Source organism: Coenobita brevimanus, chromosome 65 (assembly GCF_032717465.1).
Source record: "Coenobita brevimanus isolate Jiangsu-jjx chromosome 65, ASM3271746v2, whole genome shotgun sequence".
Lineage (NCBI taxonomy): Eukaryota > Metazoa > Arthropoda > Malacostraca > Decapoda > Coenobitidae > Coenobita > Coenobita brevimanus.
The window spans coordinates 48003185-48016903 of record NC_137018.1 but is presented as its reverse complement, the minus strand read 5'-3'; the positions used below and the strand labels follow the sequence as shown (position 1 = coordinate 48016903).

At 41.2% G+C, this 13719-nt stretch overlaps 1 protein-coding gene across 1 annotated transcript in view; it reads right to left on the bottom strand.

The window, feature by feature from the left end:
- Window positions 1–7953: 7953 nt before the first annotated feature.
- The window catches only part of LOC145404868 (organic cation transporter protein-like), a 31273-nt gene continuing 25507 nt past the window's right edge, over window positions 7954–13719 (bottom strand). The window contains exons 10-13 of the mRNA XM_080276370.1: window positions 11971–12230; window positions 11008–11192; window positions 9286–9434; window positions 7954–8072 (exon numbers count right to left, since the gene is read on the bottom strand). Of these exons, the coding sequence (XP_080132496.1) occupies window positions 7970–8072; window positions 9286–9434; window positions 11008–11192; window positions 11971–12230 (697 nt within the window). The 3' untranslated portion in view covers window positions 7954–7969. The remainder of the gene's footprint in view (window positions 8073–9285; window positions 9435–11007; window positions 11193–11970; window positions 12231–13719) is intronic.

The window sequence follows — 13719 nt, the reverse complement described above, 5'->3', positions numbered from 1 at the left end:
GATTTTATATTAATATCAATATCAATATCAATATATATATATCAATATATATATATATATATATATATATATATATATATATATATATATATATATATATATATATATATCCTTGGGGGAAGCAGCCTAGGCATATAGATAGATAGATAGATAGATATAGTGTGGTAAGTGGGGGGCGCTCACCATCCACTCACTCTGTGTAGTGCTGCTCTCGAGTGTCTGCCCTTTCCTCTCCTCCAATCTTCATTCCTTCCATCCTCTTCTGTCTTTCCTTCATTCTTTCCTCGTCCTTCTGCCTACGGGTGACTTTACACTCCCTCTTTCGTCTTTCTTTCCTTCAGTCTTTCCTCTTCCTTCTGCCAATGGGTGACTCTACACTGAGTGACAAGCCAAATGGTTTCCTGTACAACAGGAAACCTTTTCCTACGCTGGGTGGTAACCACATAACCAAATTTTGGCGCCTGGTGGTTTAGTGGGTAATTACGGCACTCCAATCGGATTGAGCCGGTGAAGGTTTATATCCAAGGGATGGTTGGGGTGTATTGCTCACGTAATGCCACTCAGGGATGAGTGAGGCTGGTCACTCTCATCTTAAATGTCAGGACCAACTTGCCTAGCCCCGGGCTCTTACGCTCCTCATGGGGCAGTGTGGGACTGGATGATGAATGATGAATATATATATATCATCATCATCATCAGCCGTTTGAGTATCCACTGCAGGACCGGCCTATCCCGACCGAAGTGGGGACGATACAGCCAATGTATCTCTACCAAGTGGCTTAGGCTGTCTGGTAGATTGAATGTAGGGTGAGAAGTGCTTGTAAGTGTAAATGTAGTGTTGGAGTGGCTTTGGATGTGTGTGTAGTCTGTGAACCAACTGTAATCGGCCCGCGCAAGCCGACTGGGTGCAAGCATACTTTATAGTAAGCGACACTGGTTCAAGCACAGCACCCTTTGTGTCCGCCAATGCAGTATGTGGCCGGGTGAACACTCCCAAAGATTATTACCCTGGCGGGGCGCGAACCCTGGCTCACCCGTGTACAAAACGCACACTCTACCACTGTACCACAGAGGCTCCTGAATATATATATATATATATATATATATATATATATATATATATGTGTGTGTGTGTGTGTGTGTGTGTGTGTGTGTGTGTATACTGTATATATATACTATATATGCATATATATCTGTATTTAAATAGATAGATACAGTATTTATATAAATATGGATAGATAGATAGACAGCCAGACGGACAGATAGACAGATGGATAGACAGACAGATAATCTCTCTCCCTCCCTTCCTGAGTACTCAACTACTTCGTCCATACCTAACTCACTCACACCCTATTGTCTTCCGTACATAACCAACCAAAATACCTCTCTTTCCTGCCCTACTTATTTCCCTCCCTACTTACTTAACAGCTTACCTCCCCCATTCCATCCCTATCTCCTTCACTCACTCCCTGTTTGTTTTCTTACCATACCAACCTACCTAACTCTCTTCCTCCCTCCTTGTCCCTAGCAGCTTACCTACCCACGAGCCCCCTTACCTTCCTACCTGCCGACCACTTCAGTACGGCAGATGGTAAACATTATCACAAAATACTTTAAAGACCTGCACATACTGAATATTTTTTTTTTAAATATTAAAGGCTTCTGTCTAATATTTTCTTCTAGTATGATGTGTATGTCTCTATGTATGTATTTTGTGCATGTACACTTTTCTCTCGGCGTCTGACCATTCGTGTACGTTCTTCAGCAACTTTTTTTTTTTACGTGTCCGTGTACTTGTGTGCGTTTTACAGCGTCCGTACATGGTCATGTGCGTCTGTGTGAGGCCATGCACGTCAATAAGCAGGGTGTTTCTCATTCTGACATTACTATCGAATATCACTTAGCACGTACACACGATCATGAAAGCATCGTGCAGGAGAGGTACAATGATATCTGAAATGATGAACATACAGTAGCTTGTGTAGTCCCTGGAAAATTAATTATCATCTGAACATGCACTCAGTATCAACATCAACACTATAATGACACAACACACCGGTCCATCACACACTTATGTATGCATCTTTGACAACATTGGGGGGACAATCATCACACATTTCCAGAGTCCATCGTCCGTGTTTCGGGCCAAATTTGCATCGATACTTTTTTTTTTTTATCGTGTGTACATGTGTTTGTTTGCCTGCTTGTTTGTGTGTATGTATGCATGTATCTATATATGTATGTGTGTGTGCGTATTGTACATGTGTAGAGAACAATAACAAGTGTTTTATAATTATGCTTCTGTTATGTCATTATTATCATTGTTATTTGTATTATGAAGAGATTTTTTTAAACTAAAAATATTACATAACTACTACCAGTACTGTTAATACTACTACTGCTACTAGCACTACATGAATAAACTCTTGCTCGTAATGAAGGGGGATGATTCGGAGGGAATCGATTACATGTCTCGCGGGATGTCAGTCCGTCACGTAACCACTAAGCCACAAAGATTACCTTGGTGACTGTACCAGTTGTTGCATGTCCACCTTTATAGTGTCTCCGGTGTTCCATGCCCGCCTTCAAGAATTTCTGAAAACTGTCTACTGAATGTTCCTCAGATGTAGTTCTATGTAAAGAAAGTTGTTATTGCCGTTAATGTTTTACTCTTATTATTATTATTATTATTATTGTCAGCAGCAGCAGCACTATTATGATTATTATTATTATTATTATTATTATTATTATTAATTATTATTATTAATTATTATTATTATTATTATTATTATTATCATCATCATCATGACCAGCCTCTCTGGACTGCTGTATGCGTTCATGAGTGGCCGTGTACGTCAATTATCAGCTACACGTGATGTATGCATTTTGTTTTGTATGTGCGTATTACTTTCTGCCTCTGAGTTGGAGCATTTGTGTCTGTTCAGCATGAGGCTTTTTTGTGTGCGTTTTGTGTCCGTATAGTCATGTGCGTTTGTCAGCTGCCGTGTACGTCAAAAATCTACCAGTTTCATTTTTATGGTATTTGACACTTATGATCGAATAATACTTCACCCGTGTGTGTGTGTGTGTGTGTGTGTGTGTTTGTGTGTGTGTGTGTGTGTGTGTGTACTTTATACTCTGTACACTTAACAGCAGTATATTTTTGGGTTGTTGCAGCATGTTCTGATACTTAAAATATTACTTCTGGTCGAATAACGAAATACACACCAAACATGAAGTTGGGTTTGTGTATGTGTGTGTAACTGGTGGTGAATCCGTGTAATTTGTGTGTGCGTTAACTGACGTCCATGTACGTTCATTACCGTCAGTATGCGTTAATGGTCGCTGTGCTACTTCCCTGTGTCTTATGTAATGTTGGTCAATATCACCTGTGTGTGTGTGTGTGTGTGTGTGTGTGTGTGTGTGTGTGTGTGTGTGTGTGTGTGTGTGTTTTATGAAATGCTTGTGTATGTATGCATTTTCTTTTACATGTGCGTATTACTTTGTGCCTGTGCGTCTGAGCATGTGTGTTCGCCAGCATGTAAACTTTTAATGAGAAGTTTTGTGTCCGTACAAGGTCATGTGCGTTTTCGAGCTGCCGTGTACGTTAATAATAGCCAGTTTCATTTTGAGCGGTATTCGAAATTTATGATCGAATAACAACTTGTGTGTGTGTGTGTGTGTGTGTGTGTGTGTGTGTGTGTGTGTGTGTGTGTGTGTGTGTGCTTTTGTAACTGTGTATGTGAGCGTGTTTGTATTAGTGTTATAAAATATATTTTTTAGCGTGTGCCAAAACGTGTAATAATATGCCTATCTGTGTTAGCTAGTCCCACATATGTACCTACGTCAATGTGTACTAAGATTATGTGAAAACTGAGTCTAAATAAACGTCTTAAAAATATACAGTCTCATAACCTAATTTTTGTGTAATTTCTGTTATCAGTTTTTCACGTACGAACTCCCAAAGCAGTAGACCCGATTCCCATTTATCTTTCCCTCAAAGTGGTATCTTCATAGCAACTCACGGCCTAGTTATATTTCCTATACTGCACACCGGAAAGAGCAGTATTTGGGTAAACAACAACAACAAAAAACAATATATAAATGGTCACCGTGAACAGTATATCTCGCACAGCGTGAGAGAAACCACAGTACCGTAGAATGAAATTGAGGCTTTGCCGTACGAAAGAATGTGAAACACACAGCCTATCGCTCAACGGTTTCAGGGTTAAAATGCGGAAAAACTCTCGCAGTACTTATTATACATACTAAATCAACAGTACTGAAGGAAAAATGTCCCATAAAAAACTCACAGATGAAGGCAATATCGGATCACGAGTGCGATCAAATCACAAAAAATAACTATCTAAAAATATATTATCCATCCATGCAAGATGGTATTTCCGCGGGAAAACAAAGCCATGAGCGCTGTAGGCAAGAAGGATCGTCGACACGAAACTACCTCTCAGCACAAGCAGAGTATTGCTTCTTTATTTAGCAAATAGTCCAGGAAGACACGTCCCCAGCAGCTTAACATTCCGGCATCAAGATGAGGACAGTTAACGGATAAAGAGATATAGAGAGGCAGAACACAGAAAGTTTGCTAAGTGTAGCCCCTCGTAGCACAGCACAAAACCAAGACAAATTACTGCATATGCCAAAGAACCTCCCCTAGCCACCTGTGTTGCTATCAAGAGGCAAAATAATGTGCCGATATTCAAAAGTTAGTGAAACCAGTGGAAGTATTGGGGGAAAACTGGCCATTTACATTCACACAAAATTCCAACATGTAATAAAATATGAAGGGCAGTCTCATGGAAGTGAAGAGGGTGAGGATGACAGTCAAAAGCAAGTGACAATAAAGAGAACTAATGACGAGAAGGATTGTGGTAAAAACGAGAGAGAGAGAGAGAGAGAGGAGAAATCGTGACAAAGGCCGAAAATCCCTCTCCCTCCACCCTCTGCGTGATTATGACTGAAGGAACGTGAGCCTGGTTAGGGTGCCTGGCGTGAGTAGTGACGACGGGTGGAAACGTGCCAGATGTTTTTTTTACTTAATTTATTGTTATAGATCTAAAAAAAATAACTTATTTTCGCAAGATTAGTTTTTTTTACACCATGAATTACGTTTGCCGGGAAGGCAAAGAGACCTGCCGTCTCGTAACTCCCTATCAAGTGAACGTTGCCAGACCCAGGGAGTTCTGTCCGAAACTTAAAGAATGCGAGTCATCACTTCTTTGGGCGATCGTATCGTATATGTACTCTCTATTATATAGGGACATTTCTATTTATAATGTACTACTAAAAATAACATTACTATTATGAAGGGATTTCTATTTACCAGAAATACTACGTAACTACTACCAGTACTACTTCTACTGCTGCTACTCCTACTAGCACTTCTGCTACCACTCGCACTACTACCATAACTTCAGAGAATATTACCACTACTACTCCCAATGATAAATCATATAAAAAAGATGATACTATTAAGAAGAATGGAAGAGATAGGTTACATGAGATCAATGGGAGGTAGGCTGGACTGGATCCGGATACTTAGAATTATTAGGGTATGTTACGTTAGGCCAGCGTAGGTTATTGTAGTGAAAGGTGGGTAAGGTAAGGTAAGGTAAGGTAAGGTAAGGTAAGGTAAGGTAAGGACAGGGTAGTGCAGGGTAGTGTAGGGTAGGGTAGGATAGGATAGGGTATGGTATGGTAGGTTAGGTTTGGTTAAGTTAAGCTTGGTTAGTAAGAATGCAAGCAGACGATTCAGAAAAGGTGTGACCGATGAAATAACGATCGGTGAAGGATGAAGATGCAATTGTGCGACGGAGAGTGTAGCAGCAGCAGGCAGGAATCCCGCCACTGCAACCACCAAAAATATGTTTCGGCTGTATGGATTCCTCAACTAGTCACTAATATATCAGCTTGGAACCCCACAGCTGATCACCAATTTATATATATCAGCCGAGTCGTGACCTCACAGTTGAAAAGCAAGGTAACGTTGTTCCTGGTCGAAGTCACTTCCGGCTGACACACTCCACCAAAACGTCTTCTCACACACTGGAGATGGTGGGAATCGGTGTAGAATCCTGTTGAAGGAACTTAGAGGTAGCGTGTGCAGGTGAACTGAAACTGAGCAGATTAAATCTCTCTTCATTGGCCACAGAAAGATACAACTGGACACTGAGAGAGCTCAGAGTTATAAGTCCCTCTCGTTTGAATGATAAATGCGTTCTGCCCTAGCCGGCCGCCATCCCTACTGGGTGTGGCGCCAAGTCAGCTAAATCAGAGGTGCTAAGCCTCCACAGACAACTGGGATTAATACATGAATAGAAGCATCATAACTATACCATGTACATTATACACCTCAATAAAATAGTATTGATTACATTAAGGTATACCAACAAGGTAAATATTTCCCCCAAGACTTTAACATATATACAATTCGTATTAATCTATCGCTTTCCCTTTACTCTAAGTTTTGATTAAAAGAAGATGCCTGATTGCGCATCCTATCCCAAGATACACTTTACAGTGAAATGGCGTTTGTTTGTTTATGATTCACACTTTGTTGTATATTGTTAATTATGAATAAACAACTTTAAATGTAATATGCAACAACAGTGTGAAACTACAACCAGCCATGGGAAACAATATTGGCACCAGAACAAGGGGGAGGTTTGAAGTCTGTAAGAGGAGGGGCGTTGAAGAGACGAAATGCCTTTTTTTGCCTCTTCCCTATTTAGAAGAGTGACATACATTTGAGCTGCGCTCCACACAGGGATGAATAACATCCTTGCACAGCATCAACATTGTACAGTGGTAACAAAAGTATGGAGTCGGCATAGCACACCCAGCCTTTCGGAAGATGACTTTACAAAGGAAGGTAAAGTAAGTCATCCATGACAGGTCCCGAGAGAATGAACTGCCAAGGATAACGAGAGGTGCCAAAGGAATGACTTGTGTATTGTTTAACATCACGAGATACTGCTGTGGAGTTTAGCATGAACTGAGCTTTTGACGCACGAATATTTACAAGGTTTCTCTTACCACACTCGAAATTATTGTCGAGTCAGAAGTAAAGTGTGTTACAGCGCTGAAGTAAAGTGTTGTGATGGGTGCCGTGAAAAGTGGATGAAAATGTGAAGGCTGAAGTCGTCAGCGTATGAGTGGATAGGGCTAAAAACGGTTTCGGTTATTTTGCAAACACACACACACACACACACACACACACACACACACACACACACACACACACACACACACACACACACACGCTGCTAAAAACGAATACCCGCTCTTGGTCAGCGAGACGGGGTTGTAATAACAGCCCTGTCAGAAACATGGTGTGTCATAACCTACTAACTGTTGTGATGGATGATGTGAGAAGTGGGTGGCATTGTGAAGCGTGGAGTCATCAGCGTAACAGTGGACAGGGCTATAGATGTGCAGCTCAAATGGTTACTGGCGACTAGAAGGAAGAGAGCTGGTGACAGGACAGGACTCTGAGGAATACCACTACTGACAGTTGTACGGTAAGACCAGTGGCCATCTACAACAGCAGCTATAGAACGACTATGCACTAAGTGAAAATGATAGCGATAATGACAGACTAACTGACAGTGACTTTTAGTGACGGGTAGTAGGTGATAGTTACACTGATAGCTACAGCGACAGTACCAGATGACAGTGTTATTGATAGTGATAGTGATTGCAACAGGGGACAATGATGGTATCAGGCGAGTGATTGACAGTGACATCAGGATCCAGAGACGAAAGTACAGTATAGGTTAGGGGAGGTTAGGTAGGGTTAGAGAAGGGTAAATTATGATTAGGTTAGACTAAAATCAAACTACAGCTCTACTAAAACAACTTTACTTCGGTAACAAACATCTACAACCATACAAAAAAAATAAAAAATAAAAAAAATCGCGATTAGTGACAGGTAAGAATTTTGGCGGGGTTGTTACTTTTGCGTTTGGTCTCCAGTGAGGGTCGTCATGGCTTCTTTGTCCTCCTCGCTTTGCTTCTTGTTCGCTGAGGCCGCGTTTCGATGCCTGGGAAGATGACTGTAGGGAGGACGAAAAGGGAATAAATAAAATAAATGAGACCACAAGGAGGTTAACCCTTTCAGTACGATGTGGTCATGTATTATAGTCTACTCCTGTGACCTCCAGGCGATTTTATTCTCCAACAAAATGAATGCTACATCTAATATCTTCAGTTTTAAAATTCATCCTTTTCCGAATTATATCGTTTGAGGACACAGTCAACATGGCGTCATCGTAGTGAAGTGGTTAATAACATTGGGAATAAAAATCACTAGTGTAATGTTGATATAAAGCTAATCCTGTAATAGCAATAATAACAGTTATAGATTTACAGTCAGGCACTGATGACGACGAAGATAAAAATAATGATAATGATGATGATAACAACTTTGCGCTAAGATAAACCTAAAGGCTGACAGTCCATTTAATAAAATGCTAATTACAAACTTTAGTAATACAGTAATAATAAAATAGTAATAACAACAACAATAATTTTAATAATAATAATAATAATAATAATAATAATAATAAAACTGCGAAACATATGAGAGATAAGTTGTAACTGCAGTAAAATATAATAATAATAATAATAATAATAATAATAATAAATCTTTGCAAACAGTGGAGTCAAAAGGCTGGTAATCTGTCAATCAAAACAGTAATACAGCCATTTATGTTTCACGCAAAAGCAGCAAAAAATGAGAAAATCATCTAAATCAGAGGTTCTCAAACTTTTCCTGGTCATTTCCCATTCCTGCCACAATGTCTCTGATGGTCTCTCCCCTTTCCATCTCCCACATGAAGAACTTCCCCGTTTGGGATTTATTTTCAGCACCGCTAGATTGTATAGTTATCTGACTCCATGTAGCGGTAGCCTACTTTTTAACAAGCAATTTCGAAAAAATCAGCGTTATTATGGGGAGTTTTGCAAAATTTCGGAAATATTCTTAAGATCTTAAACTTAATGCAGCTGTTCAGAAATTCTTATTTAATCTCAAAAAGGATAATTTAATAGACAAAAAATATAGCAAATTATAACCAACAACACAACAAAAAAGATTACCCTGGTCATTTTGGCCACACCTGTTCATTTCCCCCTCATCCCTGGACTCTCCAAACCTCCGCCCGGGGTAAATTCCCGGAACAAGAGTTAAAATATTCAGGATATACAAAACTCAATGATTCGCTTATCTCACTGATTAGCTCCCCCACCTCTCTCTCTCTCTCTCACCTTGTCCTGGCCTCGTGCTGAGCCTCCATATCTGCTATGGTATCATTGAGAGGGTATCCCAGCGTCTCAGGCAGCAGCAGCACGGCAACGGCAGCCACCATGGATGCACAACCGAACACCATTGACGGAGCCCACGGATACCTCGTACCCTGGAACAAATACTTAACCATTACTTAACGGATTTTGATGGAGAGCTTTTTAGTGACATTTCGAGGACTAAGGCAAATTTATCCATTATTTACATATACTAATCGAGATTTTATAAGCGATACCTCCAACCCAGACACATATTTTGGCAATGTTTAACCTTCGAAGGAAATTGCACGAATTTTTTGAACTCTTGCGGTAAAATATCACTGAGACCACGGATACTCTGAACCCTGTGACTATCATTAAAATTTAACTACCCTGATGGAGGTTTTATGAATTTGGGGACCTTAAAAGTAAAATATATACCACCAAGCACCCCTGACGGAGCCCATGGATACCTCAAACCCTGCGATAGATATTTAGCCATTATTTAACTATTCTGATGGAGGCTTCATGTGTTTTTTGGACCCCAGCGAGAAAACAGGTACCTAAAGTGGGGTTCTGAAGAGCTGGAATCTTGCATCGCTGGAAATGTAGGCTTATGAAGCAGTTACCCTCTTATCATTCCAATTTCGCTTTTTCTATTACTTGAGGACAGAGACTGAGAGGTGAGTGGAGTCGAGTAAGCATTAGAGAGAGGAGGATGGTGCAAGTAAATAGGGAGTGTTAAGTAACCTACTCTTTCTTCTTTTTCAAGTGGCTTTAATTGAGTGACAAGCCTAATGGTTTCCTGTATTCCAGGAAACCATTTACAACGCTGGGTGGTAACCATATAACCAACCCATACGTGTTCCCTACGTGTCAACAAGCGTGTTGGCGGAGACTTAGTGCCCCTCCCCGTAAAACAACTACCGGTAACTCAAAGACAAACGGCCACCGCTTACGGGATTATGGCGTCTGGCTATAGATAATTTTTTTTTTTTCCAGTTCTCTTCTAGTTGAGTGTAATAAGTGCCCTGCCACCGTGCTTGTTAAGGAATGCATCCCAAACAGAGAGTGCGAGTGAAACAGGACTGAGTCTCTCAATATCCGTTATATGCCACTGATTGCAGGGTCTGAAGAAAGGAAAGTTAAATGTCTGATATTCTTGTGTAGGCCCATGTTTTCACCGGGTCCTGCCCGCTTCTATGGATTACAGATGTTGGAGAGGGATGCCTTCATGTGGTGGCAGTGATATAACTGGGAGAAGACAGGTCATACATACGTCCCTTAACTCCCTCGATATTCCCCCGCCCCCCAAGGAGGACAGTGGTCGGCAGGAGAGAGTAACTTCTGCCTCGAGACCACTGGGTTGCACATCGCACATAAACCTGGGTCTACATGTACTACTCCAAAGATCACACTGCTGCATCCCTCCAGATTTCAGTGTGTCAGCAGTTTTAGGCCTCAAGGGATTTCCCAGTGGGGAGTAAAATCATGTGACATCGGCCAGAATAAGGCATGGAAGTCGTCGTCTGAGGCTTAAAAGGTAATCATATCAGTTTCTTAAGCCTTAGATCCTGGTTGGTTTTCCATGCCCGTGTAGCCAAACGACCATCAGACCTACAGTAGTTTAAGGGTTAATTATTTTACCTATGATTTTTTTATAACTTAGAAATCTCTCTCTCGCCCTTTCTCTCTCTCTCAACTCACCACAATATCGGTGATGAACGGGGATACAATGGATCCGATCCTGGACATCATAAAACTGGTGCTGATGCCTCGACTGCGCACCTCGGTGGGGAAGAGCTCGCTAGAGAAGAATATCACGATTTGGAAGGCCCCTGTGATGCCCACCTTACCCAGCATGGCCAGCAGCACCACCAGCCAATTGTACTCTGTGTGGCAAAATACAAATATAAAGGGTAAGTCTCTCTCTAAAAAAAAAAAAAAATGTCTTGCGGTAGCACGAATAATGTACAAACCATATTACTGAAAGGGTTAAATGTGTTGTGAAATGCCCGTTCAGAAATATATCGTAGCCTAATGTAACCTTACATAACCTAACCCGGCCTAATCTAACAACGTTTCCCAAACCAAACCAACTCAAAGTAAGCTAACCTAACCTAATCAAACTCCACTCATGTTATCCTACTATTTTACCGAATGTAACTTAAGCAATCCCAATTAAAACTAATCACTTCGTCTAATGTCTCAAGTCAGTTTACTCCGTCCGTGTGGTAACTGTAGTTGATTTCTAAGCGGGCCGTGTATCACGGCAGCTGACTGGCTGTTGGTGGTCACCAAAAACGATGCTCGACTTTCCACGCTGTCCATTTGTTTTTTCTTCCTATGCCCTTGGGTATACAGCAATCACTTGTTTATAAAAAATAATCAATTAACTGTTCTTGTGTTACACAAGATAATCTTCAGGGTTTTGTGCAACATAAATAAAAAGTTTACATGCCGTGACGAATAAACATATTCAACGAATATAATGGCAATACTCGTTAGCGGGAAACAAAACTTGCGCGCCTGACTTTTCTGTTCTCATCTGTTTTATTACTCTCTCTCTCTTAGTAGATTTTAAATGACTGACGAGGAAAAGCTTATAGAATTAAGAGGTATGCCACGAAGACGAAAATACGAGTGTGGGATTATGAGTATCGATCTCACCCTTAGGAATGAAGGCGAGGGCAATGAGAGCCAGGCTACAGAAGAAGAAACAGGAGAACCCGGGTATCCTTCTGCCGAGCCGCTGCACCACCACCATTGACAGGATAAATGCAGGCACCTCCACGAGGCCGCTCAGCCCCATGTAGATGAACGGGTTGCTGCTCAGGCTGCCGCCGCTCAGGGACAGCCCGAAGTACACCATGGAGGCGACCAGGTAGGACAGGTACAGGAGCAGGGTGATGATACGGAGGCGGCGCGTCCTGGTGGCAGAGTTATACAAGATTACTGTGAGAACTTAAGAGTGAGGTGTTGTTTGACTGATGGTGTATTATGAAAGGGACTTTATGGGTGTAGGGTATGTACTCAAACACCATGGAGGCAATCAGGGTGGCTAGGTACAGAAGTTAGGTGATGATGCAGAGACAGCCAACCCTGGTGGCAGAGATGTGCATGATTACTGACAAAACTTCAAGGTGTGTGTGCTGTTGCCTGGGGTATGGTGCATCACTAACTGCAGAAGTGATTACCATGTAAAGATGGCACAGGTTTGAAATGGTGCCCCAAACATACAATTCAGGGATCCACGCTCAAAAACGTTCATGAAACCCAGCTTTATGCTTACGGACTAATAGACCTTTGCTAATTAAGTGCAATGCTACTCACAAAGTCCCGCTAACGTTCATAGGAGTCGCAAAACCGGGTCACAAATTTATTATTTTTGTTATTTTTTCTTTACCGGTCTTAACCCTAGAACAAAAAAACGTACACGGGCGTGTTACGCACCAAAACACTTCTTAACAACCAAGGATTTTTTTTTTTTTGTAATGCTTAGAACAGCATTCGAGCTATACTGCATGAGATACAATCTCAAACACGTTTTGCGGTCTTGAAACCAATAAAATCTCTTTACCCTAACTAAACGCAGGTTACGAATAGATCTAATTAATGAATTCAAAATATTCACAGGACACGATAATATGCCCATCGATAAATATTTCACAGTTGATCGCTCAAACTACAATAGAGGTAATGATCATATAATTATTGATAAACAATTTCAGTCATATGAAGCTAAGCATTTTTTCTTTAACAGAGCTGTAAATATATGGCACAAAGTGCCCACAAATGTAGTAAACTGTGATACAGCACTAATCTTAAAAAATCGCTGGGATAAGTATCTGTTATCTGACCCCCAGCTAACTACTGTATGTTTACTCCTGAATAACGCATTTCTGTGAAGTAACGGCTACAATATTATGGGAAAGCGTTTCCAATCCCATGAAGCAAAATACTTCTTCGTCATACACATCTGGAACAGACTTACTTTTACCTGCTACGAGAAAGTTCATTCCCCTCCTGTCTACTAGACACCCCGTAAACTTAGCATACCCATACATAGCACTGTGTCATGCCATAATATATTTATGAATATGTTCAATGGAAATTATAAACACAGACTAGGATCTGCACAGTTAGCCCTGAGTTACCGGTCACTACGCATACTTTCGACCTGTGATGGGCTGTGTATCACTGAGGGTCCCTATTTATTAAGTGACCACCATCGGGATTTTTTTAATGTACCAGGGGTCACTGCTTCAGGTAGTAACTTGTGTACTTGTCCTGCATGGGAAAGTTCCTTGTCACAGTGGCGTGAACGGAGCTAGGGCCTGATTGACTGCTGCCTACCTTAAAAGCGCCAGGCAAGGCTGCTGCACCACCCCTGAACATCCACTCTGTGCAATTTCCACA